This window comes from Corvus moneduloides, chromosome 20, assembly GCF_009650955.1.
Source record: "Corvus moneduloides isolate bCorMon1 chromosome 20, bCorMon1.pri, whole genome shotgun sequence".
Taxonomy (NCBI): domain Eukaryota; kingdom Metazoa; phylum Chordata; class Aves; order Passeriformes; family Corvidae; genus Corvus; species Corvus moneduloides.
The window spans coordinates 4,785,055-4,797,235 of record NC_045495.1 but is presented as its reverse complement, the minus strand read 5'-3'; the positions used below and the strand labels follow the sequence as shown (position 1 = coordinate 4,797,235).

The 12,181-nt window shown below is 51.4% G+C and overlaps 1 protein-coding gene across 1 annotated transcript in view; it reads right to left on the bottom strand.

Moving 5' to 3' along the window:
• Nucleotides 1-342: 342 nt before the first annotated feature.
• RTN4RL1 (reticulon 4 receptor like 1) overlaps nt 343-12,181 on the bottom strand; it is a 29,913-nt gene continuing 18,074 nt past the window's right edge. The window contains exon 2 of the mRNA XM_032130158.1: nt 343-3,478. Within this exon, the coding sequence (XP_031986049.1) occupies nt 2,118-3,478 (1,361 nt within the window). The 3' untranslated portion in view covers nt 343-2,117. The remainder of the gene's footprint in view (nt 3,479-12,181) is intronic.

The following is a 12,181-nucleotide window of genomic DNA, read 5'->3' as shown; positions in this document are numbered from 1 at the left end:
GCTTGCAAGACAGACAGAGAAGGCCATGCCCCTCCAGCTTCCTGCTCCCACCATCCAGCTGCTCATAAACACAAGTGCATCAGGGAATTTTCTGCTTCTCTTTACAGTGGGAGTTTCCCTTTTCATTTCCAGATACCTCCAAGGGATCTTCCACTGTGTAAATACCCTCTCCACTTCCCCAAAGTGGTTGGGAGAGCAGATTTCCCTAGCTGGCCCGTTCTTCCTGGAGCTAATTGTGTGTCTGATGGAAAACTCCAGCTGTTTCCTTTGGGATTTCCAGCCCCACACAGGAGTCACGGCCTCGAAATACCACCACTGAGAGAGATGGAAAGAACAGAAGCCTTTTCTTGTCCAAGATCACTTTTATTTCCCTTGTTTCCATTAACTTCAGTGTCTGTTTGGTCTCACATATCCACGCTGACAGGGAATTCACATCAACTGCAGAATTTGGGCAGCACCTCCCCAAGCCCGTGGGCTGCCGGCTCTGCCGTGCCCCCGACCACCAAACACATCCCTCCAGCACATGGTTGAACCCAGGAAGAGGGGAACAGGATGCCCTTCTCCCTCTCCACCACCTCCCCACCACCCCCTTTGTACAGCTCTCTTGGACCACGGATTTCTCTCTCCTGCCATGGACCAGAAACCTCGGGCACCGCGCTTCTCGCCGGTCCTCTACAAGCTGTAGTTTCCCCCATCTCTGACTCTTCCAGAATCTGTTCCTTTTAAGAAACAAAACCTCTCCTGACTCTGTCAGGTCTGTCTGCAGCCTGGGAGCTGCTCCTTGCTGCCCCAGTGAAAACCTTAGTCCAGCTATAAAGGTCCTCACGCCACCGCCATGGCTGGGAAGCCCCTCTCTGCCTCCAGCCCCAAAAACAGCCCCTTTCCTCCCCGGGGCCTCGGAGTGCTCTCCGGAGACAGAGCTCTATGGCTCTATTTATTTGGGCTAATTAATCTCTCTCTCTCTCCCCCACCGGTCACAAATTAGGATGTAAGGGTGAATTTTGACTCTCTGGGTATGGACTTTGCTGCATCACCCCCCAACCCCTCCCAAAGTTTAGTGCTCTGAATTGCTGAGAACATTGGTCCGCTGTGGTTCCCCCATGCGTACTGAGCCCGCCCGATGGCTTTCAGCATCTGTAGGCACTGCTGCCGGTTTGTTTTCTCAAGGAAAAAAAAGAAAAAATCATATACTGGTCTGCTATAAATTCAATAATACAATCCTTAGTTCTGAAGATACAGTTTCCATATAGTTTATAAACATTGTAAGACATACATATGGATAATTGAGGGGAAGAGGGGGAGCCTGTGTATTTGTTGGGGTTTTTTTCTCAGATGTGTGGACATGGTTACAAAAAACACACCTCCTGCAGGTACCTCATTTCTTTATGTGTTGGGTTTGTTTGGGTTTGGTTTTTTGTTTTTTTTGTTTTGTTTTGTTTTTGTTTAATTCCACCTCTAATCAGTTTTTCCTTTGGTTGTTGGCTACTCCAAGCCCAGCAGGCAAGCCCTGTTCTGCTGTAATGCCTGAGATATCCAGGGGTTTGAGATTGTCTTCTAAGAGATTCCCAGCCAACTTTGGCCTCTGGGTTTGGAGCCAAAAGGGCTAAAACGTGGGAGAACCAAATGTCCTTATTACCTCGGTATCAGTGTCCTTGCACTCACTTTCAGAGAGAAACAGTGTAGGCTTAATCGGTGATGGTTTTTACAGCAATTATGTTCCTTTCGGTAATTGGAGGGGTCGTTTGGAGCGCTCTCAAACGAACGGGATTTCACAAGAGCATGGATACAGTCCATTTGTCCGGTTGTTGTCACCGACTAATTGGTTACCGTCCCTGTTATCTGCTTTTTGGAAGGTTGGCTTTTATTTGTTGTTGTTGTTGTAGGTGCTCGGTTAGGCTTGTTTGTGACAAGGTGTGATAATGCCTTTTAATCCGCTCCCGCTGCGCTCGGCACAGTCCGGCCGGGCACGGACACAACCGTCAGAAGCCGAGACAACGTTCTTCCCTTCGCCAGGCCAACGCTGAGCCACGTACAAAAAAAGAAGAAGAAAAGAAACTCTGGTCCTTTGTAGATTGGTGGCAGTACAGCTCCGCTCCGTCCGCGGCCGGGGGTGGGGCTCAGCGGATGACGGCCGCCAACACCACCATAAAAACCAGGAGCGATGCCCTGAGCCCCGGGCAGCCGGCGGCCTGCTGGACCCCGCTGGGGGCACGGATGGGCGTCCGCCGGGTGCACTTACCCTTGCGCTTGGGGGACAGCGTGGGCATGGCCCCAAAGCTGTATTTGTGCTGATAATCAGGCACATAGTCTGGGACCTCCTGCCCGTTTTTGCGCGGCCCCAAGGACACCGGCTTGGAGGTTCGGTTACGGCTTTTGTGGCTGGTGCAGTTCTTGCCGGGTTTGCGGTAGCCCGGCCGGGAGCCGGGGGGGCCGGGCTGGTTGCTGTGCAAACTGTTCTCAGCCCCTCGCTCCTTCCCCTTCTCCTTGGAGGAGTGGTGAGGGTGGTGGGATTTGGAGGCTCCTCTGTCTGCTGTAGAGAAGGTGTGTGTTTTCATCTGATGGAGCGACTCGGACCCCGAACAGTTCCTAAAGTCTTCTGCTCTTAGCACCTTGAGGTCCTTGCCGTGCATCTGCTCGGGGAACTCGCAGATGACGCTGGAGCTGGAGCCTCTGAACCTGTGCAGCCATTCCCAGAGGGAACGGGCTTTGCAGTCGCAACTCCATGGGTTCCCATTCAGCCTGAGAAACTCCAGGGCTCCCAGGTGGGCCAGGCAGTCCCCCTGCAGCTCCGAGAGGCTGTTATTGAACAGGAAAAGGGTGGTCAATCTTCGGAGGTCATGAAAAGCCCGCCTATGAATCCACTGCAGCTGATTTTGATGGATGAGCAGCCGATCCAGGTTTATTAGTCCCCTGAATGTGTTCTGATGGAGGCTCCAGAGCTTGTTTCCATGGAGAAAAAGATGGCTGAGGTTAACCAAGTCAACAAAAATATCATCCTGAAGGAACTCGATGTGGTTGTCTTGCAGGTAAAGGTATTGCAGGTTGTGGAGGCCACCAAATATCCCGCTGGGGAGGGAGCTCAGCCCGCACTTGTACAGATACAAGGCGTGGAGTTTCACCAGCCCTTGGAAAGTGTCTGCAGCTAAAGCCCTTAAGTAGCGGTTGTCCCCCAGGTCCAGCTCTTCCAGGTTGACGAACCCGTCGAAGGTGTTGGGGTCGATGAAGGTGATGTTGTTGGAGTAGATCCAGAGGGTGACCATGGAGGGGCTGAAGTGGCCCCGCAGCAGCAAGGTGATCTGGTTGTTCTGGAGGAAGATCCTCTCGCTGTCCTCGGGGATGCCCTCGGGGATGGTGACGAAGTTGTGAGCCTGGCAGCTGACGGTCATCGGGGAGGGGTAGCACACGCAGTCGGTGGGGCAGCCCAGGGCACCGGGCACCTTCAGCCCCAGCAGCACCAGCAGCAGCTCCGCAAACCCCCCTGTGCGGAGAGAGGGGAGAGCGGCGTCAGCGGGAACCGGGCACCTCCCGCCCACCCATCGCTGCTGTGGAGACTATTCCGGGTGAAAAACGCCCCCAATTAGCTCAGCCCTCCTCTCTGCTCATGAATTACCCACGCGGCTGTGATGAGTAGGCTCATCACCCACGGCAGCTAAAACGTGATGTATGGAGTACTCCCAGGCTCCTCTCCCTGCCTGCAACAGGCAGCTGGTTGTGTTCCCAGCCCGGAACAGGCAGGAGAAACTTTCTCGGCGAGAATTCACGCTGGCAGTGCAGGCAGCGGAGCCCCTTGCCTGCAGGCAAGGAAACGCCGCGATGTGAGAGCAAACAGAGGAAATTCAAACCCTCGCAGGTGCCCACCCCCCTCCTGTAAAGCATCTGTTAAATCGCTTGCACATATCGGAGAGGAAAAGCTGCACAGATTCAGCAATTCCCAGCGAACCACCTAAAATCACACGTGTGCAGTGCATCCCACTCCCCCAAAGGCACAGACCCATCCCCACCATCTCCTTTCACTACGGTTGTTAGACACCACCATCCACCCCGAAACCCAAGTGATTTGCAGGGAAATATGTCGTCAGCAGTTGGTGGAAAAGGCTGAGCCGAAAACTCCGTTTGGAAGTGGGATGCTCAGACATATTTTTAAATGGATGTCCTGTGGCAAAGCATATTGCATCCTCTGATGCTGCAGTGTGTGCCTGTGACTGGGGCTTTCTCGCAGCAGAGAAGCAGAGAGCGAGGCAGGAATCATCCCCTCCCTCTGCTCAGCTCTCAGAGCTCCGGTTTCGCCGCCCCGCTCCCGTCTCGCTCCCACTCCTCACACCAGGCTTGCTTTCAGGCTATTCCTTCTGCGCCGAGTGGCTTTTCAGACTCATCGCACCAGACTTGTCATTTCTCATTCAGATTTTCCTCCTAGATTTGGCTTTTTCCTCTTACACGCAAAATTTGCTCATGTCTAATGAATTCTGCTTCTGGACTTCATGGGGAAAAGGAGTAACAGAGGAGCAGCGCACAGCTGCCGGTGCCATCCTGCCCACGAGTCCTACTCAGCTTGTAATAATCTGAAAAACGAGAGTGGAAGTGGAGTTCATCTCTAATTACTCCACGTCGTTATCACCAGCTAGTCCAAGAGCATGGACCCCTTGGGCTTTTACAGTCCCTCTTTTCAGTGCCTACAGCCTAATACGAGTTGGAGGCACAGAAACCTCACTGTTTTCTTATTAATTGTGTTTGAAATGTAACTGCGTGGTTGCTGTTGCCTTTTGCCTGGTATGGAGATCTACTGTCGTTTAGTTAACAGCAGGTGACCCGTCCATCTGGACCCATCCTTTCAAGGCAAAGTTGCCACATATTTTAGATAAACTGGGTTATTCAGACTCTTCATAAATCACCAGTAAGAGGCAGTCATCGCTGACTGGGCGGTTAATAGGAAAAAAATAGCAGCGCTGCCCAAAGCATCGGATGGAGCCTTGGAATGGGAATGAGGGGGACGACTTCCAGGTGCTGCCCTTCAGAAACGAAGCACGGGCTACCAGGAGGGATGTCTCATCCCTGCGCCACTGCCAAAGAGGGCTGGTGAGTTGGGAACGCTTAATTCGCGACAACTCCTACGGCTGTGTAGGAAAAGGAATGTTCTCCAAGTCACCGTCGTAGCATTTTGGCTTCGCTGTCGTGCCTTTGCACGATGAGCGAGGGGCTGCGCTAGTGGGAGCATCGTGCTGAGCACCCAGCACTCCCTGCCAAAACGGGAGCCCTGGCTGCCACTCACAGCCTGGGAAACTGTGGTATCCTGAGGATATTGTGATTATCCTACGGTGGAAGAGACAAAGCAATGCGTGCAGATATATTCTGCTGGTTTTTTTAACTCGAGGATGTGCTTTGCCAAGGTGGGACGGCTCCACGTCCCCCATCTTACCTCGGTGACACCGGAGTACGGCACCTTCCGTAGGTCTGATGTTTATTAGTAAAACCCTGCCAGGCACAAGTGCTGTGACGATCTCCCACATGCAGAGTCTGTTATTGCAAATACCAAATCACAAGGGTCTGAATCAATAAACCATCTCCCAGCTACACGCAGCAGGTTGGAAGATTACATATTGCTTCCAAACAACAGTTTTATGCGCTCTTCCGTGACACGACAGTTGCCAGGCTAACGGGATTACTGACGGGAGGTGGAGCTGGGCAGGGATCTGGGAGCATACAGGATTTCACGTATAGGGATGTTGATGACAGCAGGCTGTTAGCAGCAACGTGTGGTGATGGACCAAGGCAGCCCGGGCCTCCCTGGAGCATGGCCAAGGTAGAGGCTCCTGCCGAAAGGGAACGCAGTGTTTAACAGCGCGCTGCCTGCAGGGATAACTCCGGAGGTAAAGGTCAGAGGGAACTGAGTCCATCTCTTTAATTAACAGGTGGCTGTGAGTTAATGGCTGGAGCTCCTATGGAGAGAGAGATGTGGTTCCTGCAGCCAGGGATGGTGGCGAGGATAGGCTGCGGTTGTTACTGGTTCTCAGCTTCCTGAGGATAGGATGTTGGGAAGAAAATCCAGGGATGTCTTTCTCCCTATTACAACTTGGGAGTAAGGAGAATGGGGAAACAGAAGGATGGATACTTAGAAAAAAAAGGGTGAACAGGGGAGCAGAACTTGATAGAGTCTCTGGATAGAGAGTAGGTTTAGATTAGGTATAACGAAGGAATTCTTCCTTGTAAGGGTGGTGAGGCCCTGGCACAGTCTGCCCAGAAAAACTCCGGCTGCCCCATCCCTGGAAGTGTCTAAGGCCAGGTTGGATGGGGCTTGGAGCGACCTGGTGCTGGTGGAAGGTGCCTCTACCCATGGCAGGGGGGATGGAACTAGATAAAGTCCCTTCCAATCCAAACCATTCTGTGATTCTGTCAAGGTCTGGACTCCCCAGTGGACGCACACAAGGCCTGTGGTCTCATCAAGGAGGCTTTCCCTCCAAGCCTGTAAAACCTGCTGACTGCTTAGTGCTGTGAGAAGCTGCTCCTGGCATGCCCTGGGACTGGTCCCAGTTTAGATCTGGGAATGAGACCCCCAAAAAGCGAAGAGGCCATGGTCATGGAGCCATGAAGCTCCTGAGGCTGGGAACACCAGCACTGGGATATCCGGCAGCCAAATCCCACCGGGCCGAGACAGCCAGGAGCACTTGGGTCTCACTGGGCTTGCCAGACTGGAAAACACCATGGGAGCTTCCCAAGAGGCCCCAGCCCAGCTCTCTTGAGAGTTTGACCCTGTCTAACTTGCTATTCCTGACTCAGCCCTTTCAACTTCATCTTGTGAGGCAGACAGAGGGTCACCAGCCCGAGTGTCGGAGCTCACCGGGGAGGGAGAGCTTCAAAAGCAGCATGGAAAAATCCTCCAGAAACCTGCTGGTGAAGTGAGTAAACCCAAATCCCCGCTGACAGGGATAAAACCAGCAAAGGGGTGTTTATCTCCTGCCCTTCTCCCACTGACGTGCTGTGTCACCCCGGCTTCTGCTCGCCGTGTCCTTCTGCTGCCTCCTGCTTCTGACTGAGGTTTCAGTGATTGCAATGAATTCATCTGACTGTCCAAACCATTTCCCATGTAACATCCCTCTAATTGGGCATTAATTAGGCATCAGTTAATGAATGCTTGAAATAATTTATCTTCGGATGCGTCCAGTTTGCAGTCTTACTTTTAACAGCATTAGACTCATTATTAGATTAACATCGTTATAAATGTTCTCCATTACCTGCTTGTTTCCATTGTCTTAGCCTTATTACTGAGAGTGAAAATCACTCCTCCCGTATGCATTATTGATGAGTAAGGACTTTCTATATGTAGCACGCGATTAATTGTTATACAGTGTAATGCATTTAGTGTGAAGCCTCGATTTGTGCAAGAGCTGAAAGCAGCCAGAAGAATGCAGACACCCGGAGCCAGCGTGATCGGCCAGACACTGCACATCTCTCTCCAGCCCAGACCAGGTTCCTCCCAGGCCGGTGCCAGCACAGGAAGAAATTTGAAAAAAAAAAAAAAACAACAACTCCTGGTTTGATACCCAGGATCACAGACGGATGGTTTGAAGGGTTGGAGCACTTCTCTGCCACCGCGGCAGGGACTCTTGACTCTGCGGTGCCACTTGCTCCAGAGAGCCAGGTGTACCTGCCCTGGCAGTTTTCTTGCTTTTTAAGGTTTATGACACTTTACTGTACCTCTGAGCCAGGCAGGGACTCGGTTTCTGTAAAACATGATGCCACTTACTTTCATCAGGAGTCTCAGGTTCAAGGCCCAGACATCACTTAGGACAGGGATAGGTTTGTTCCTGGGGGGGATGCACCTGCAGGACAACCCCAAAAGGCAGCCCTGCCACAAACCCCAGCACCCCCTGCCCATTCCCTCTTGGCAAGTTGCTTCTCTCAGATGGATGTTTTCACCTCTCCACCCGGACAAGCTTATATGGGTCAGAGCCTGTCTAATTCTGCAGCAGGAGAATCCGCTCTTGAGGATGGAGCAGGCTGCTTCTCTTCCAAATCTCTCCTAAACCTGCCATCTGCTTTGGGAGACCCATCTTAGCTCATGTCTACATGCAACTTGACTGCCTGCTTACTGTGTCCATTACCGGGGCTGCTCAAGCTGTTAGATTTATAAGCTCTTTAGAGCAAAGCCCTCGTCTTCTGGTTGCTGATTTATGTATCTTTACTGCCATAAAACACTATGTATAGCTACTACATAATATAAATAATAACACTTAACCAGAGTGCGCTACAAGTGGGGACAAAGCATCTGCTCACAGGCGGGATTATCAAAAAGGGAGAAGCTTCCTCATCTCTCACCCTCTTCTGAGGCCAAACTCACACCTGCTCTAACACCAGCACCTCACTGAGCTCTAGAGAGAGATTTTCCTGCCCTGATCTATCAAAGGATTTTTCAAAGTCCACCCCGAACAAGCTGGTGCACAAAGACATGACTACAACCCCTGGGGGAAAAGTACACTTTGAAACTTGGGAACGACCTCAGAATTGCATGTTCACATAGAGAGAAACTGTTGTTCAGGGAGAAAAAGAAGCCTCAAATGCTCACAATTTCACCAGCCAAGTGAAGGACAATGAAAGGCAAGGACAGAGTAGCGAAAGCAACTGGGCACGAGCCAAGAGCCCAACTCTGGATCTGGGATGGTTCGACAAAGCAGTGTCAGACCTGTGCTTAGCAGCTGCAGGGTTCATTTCCTCTTATTCTCCTTTTTTTTTCCTTTTTCTTGCAACAGAGAGGATAAAATAAACAAGCCCATGCTGACTGTCACAAAGCCTAAATTCCCCAGTGAGCAGCAGCTCCCTTTCAGCCTCTCTGCAAAGCCCCTTAGGTGCTGCCCCGCGGTCCTGCAGCAGGAGCATCCTCGCTGGGATTGCTCCCAAGCATCAGCTGCAGCTCCCAGCACCAGGCCACAGCACGAGGCTTTGCTTTCTGCACGAGCTGCCTTTCAGCCAGAGAGTGGCAGCCACCCATCCACCTTCATCATTTTATTATTTTTTTTTTGCGACCGGTGTCATAAATAACTGACAGATCCCAGCTGTTGGGAGTTACGGTTTCTGATGGAGTGACAGCTGCTCCCAATCCCCCAGTCATCACCCCGGCAGTTCTGGAACATTTCAGCAACATAAAAATCATTGGAGATAATTTCGGTTTTGCATAATTTGGTTAGGCAAGCTGTGATTTAATGGCAATTATGACCTCCGAGGCAGAAGATGAGCTTGGAGGCTACTGGCTTCACACGACTTTAGCTCGGGGTGCAGCGTCAGGGATGTTCCAGGGAGATGGCACTACAAGGAAAAAAAACCTTCTCCAGCAGCTGGAAATTGCCTTCCTTGGCTGGCAAGTGGAAAGACTGTTCCCACAGGAAGAAGCATACAAGGAAATTTGGAAGGAATAGTGCTAAGGAAAGCTTTGGGAAGAGGCCGGTGCCAAAAGATGCATCGGGAGGTACCTTTTAGAGAAAAGCCAGGAAAAGGCTGCAGATTGGGGAGTGCTGTAGCCTTTGCAAACCCTTCTGTGTCACCAGTATCTCATGTGTTAACTGGTACAAACCTCTTGGTCACTCTGAAAGCAAATCCTCCTCCTGTGACTTAGATGGAAGAGCCAGAATAAGGAATGGGCCACAGCCTTTGCAGGCAGCTGCCTGCTCTGGGTACTGCCCTTTGCTCTCCCCTCTCACAGGGTTTCTCCTGCTCTGGGCTGTGTTGCCTCCTCTCCCTGGGTGCTCCTCATCCATCCCAGAGCCCCTTGGTTTGCACTTCTCCAGCAGTGACAGAAAGGAGCAAACCCTTGGGCAGCCAAGCTGTGCTGGGAGGTCAGCTGAGGATGGAGAACCGTGCTCAGGAGCTCTGGGGACATCATGGTGTTTCTGGCTGGGGGCAAAACGTGGCTTAACAGCAGGAACAACTTTTGTTTGGAGCTGAGAAGGTCCAATTTCCCCACTCCATCACGGCTGCCAACCAGCTTGGAGTTTGCTGTGAGCTCAAGCTCAGGGCGGAGACCTGGGGCCAGCAGCACCCCAAAATCAAGTCCTTTAGGGTGTTGCAAGTTCAATTTACATTTGCTGACCTGGTAACTGGAGCTATTCACCTTCCTCCACCAAAGTCACGCCCAAGGTCACCTGGAAGTTTCTGGATGGTGATCATTAACTCCTATTGCAGTTTGAAACCAGACCATAAATTTCATAGTGTAATAATGTAAAAATCAATAACTCTGTTTGAAACAATAGCTTTGTCTTCCATTTCAGCCGGCTCTGATATCTCCCCACAGACTGTGTCCCTCTGAATCACACAAATAAAGAGAGAGGAGCGATGGGTGGTGGGGCTGCTGCTCCCCTGCCAGGTGCCCAGCTCCTCCATCGTTACAGATTCAATTAGTTCATTTATTCCTCTCCTGCAGTTAAACTCGAGGATGATTTAACAGGAAAAAATAAGGAGCCTTTTATGCCCAGTCTCTCTGGCATCCCGTCCAAGAGAGCGTCCCTGAGGCTTTCCATGTGAGAGCTGCCCAAGCCCCTGCTGTCTATTGCCATGGGCAGCAGGGCCAAAACCTAAAATACTTCTGGAAAGATGCAGAACCGACTCACATGGGCAAAAGAAAAAAAAATGAAAGTCCGCTCTTTTCTAGCTCTGGCTTTCCAGGCGAGGGAGGTCTGGCTTCCTTTGCTTGCTTATTTTCCATTGTTTGCTGTAGCACTGGCTCGAAATATACATCGAGAAGCAGGATTGTCTTTCACATGTTGGTGGATGTGTGATCCTCAAAAACAAATTAGCACCGATTCACTTCTATATAGAGTGCAGCCGTCAGGGAATCACTCCTGAATTCACAGCGATGGAAAGTAATAATGCTTCCAGCGTGCTAATCCTCTCCAAGAGCAGCCCCTGAACTCTCTCCTGGTGCTGGAGGCACCACTGGAAATTACAATTGTACTGAAAAAATAATAAATAAATACAGAAATTGGCAGGGTTTGTGCTAGTCCAGAGGATTTGTACCCTAATGTGGAACTCCCTGTTTAATTAGCACTCTTCTCTGTCTGCATCTCCTCCTCCTGCTCTCAAGCTAGAGAAGAAGGGGGAAAAAAGGAGGTCAGTGGTGGAAGTGGCTGTGGGATTGAAACTCGGCTATAGAAACTTGTTTAATTTAAATGCCTCTTTCAGGACTAACACACGCAGAAGCAGAGGGAGTGTAGAGTGTGTTTTCCCAGTATAACCTGCTCTGCTTAACCCCAGTTCTGGGCACACCTTCCATGGCAGGGATGCCCTTGGAGGAAAACTGCAGTGGGATGCTGCTGGTCCTGTGGCTGCAGGCACAGGGAACAACCCCAGCACCTCAGTGCAGGTTTGGGAGGAGATTGTCTAGATCGGAGGCTGGGCTGCTGCTTGAAGCAGTTGGAGGCAGATCATTGAGATGGGATGGGATGGGATGGGATAGAATGGAATGGAATAGGATATTTCTGTTGGAAGGGACCTACAATGGTCATCTGGTCCATCTGCCCGAAAGCTAAAGCTTGTTATTAAGGGCACTGCTCAAATGCCTCTGGAACACTTGGGCAGGCTTGGGGCATCAGCCACCTCTCCAGGAAACCTGTCCCAGGGTTTGGCCACCCTCTCAGTGAAGAAATGCTTCCTAACGTCCAGTCTAAACTTCCCTTGGTGCAACCACTCCCACACATCCTGTGCCTGGATATCAGGGAGAAGAGACCATCTTCTTTTCCTGAGTGTCCTTTGGCTGCTGCTGCAGGGTTTATTGTGCCCCTGTGTCTCACTCCACTGTGCATCTCAAAAGCCACCGGGACCTTTTTGGAGTGCAGGAATGCCAAAGGGAAGGGCACATCTCTTTGCACATGGATTAATCAAGTCCTTGGGTCCTGCTGTGGCTGGAGGTGTTGATGGACACCAGGATGCTCCTGCTTCTCCAGGAGAGGATGGCATGGACCAGGGAACACCCTGAGCAGGATTCCAGGCATGGATAGGGGTTTCATTGGCTCCTGGCACTGCTGTCCTGACCCCCAGCAGGCACCAGGCATCCTCTGCTGGTCCCCAGCACAGGACAGGGCTCTGGCAGGACTTGCCAGCAGCCTGCAGTGAAGCCAGGATAGAATTTGGCAAAGGACAGGGAGATCTCAAGGTCCTTGAGAAGGGACTAATAATTCCAATTGCCCCCAAGGAAAGAGAA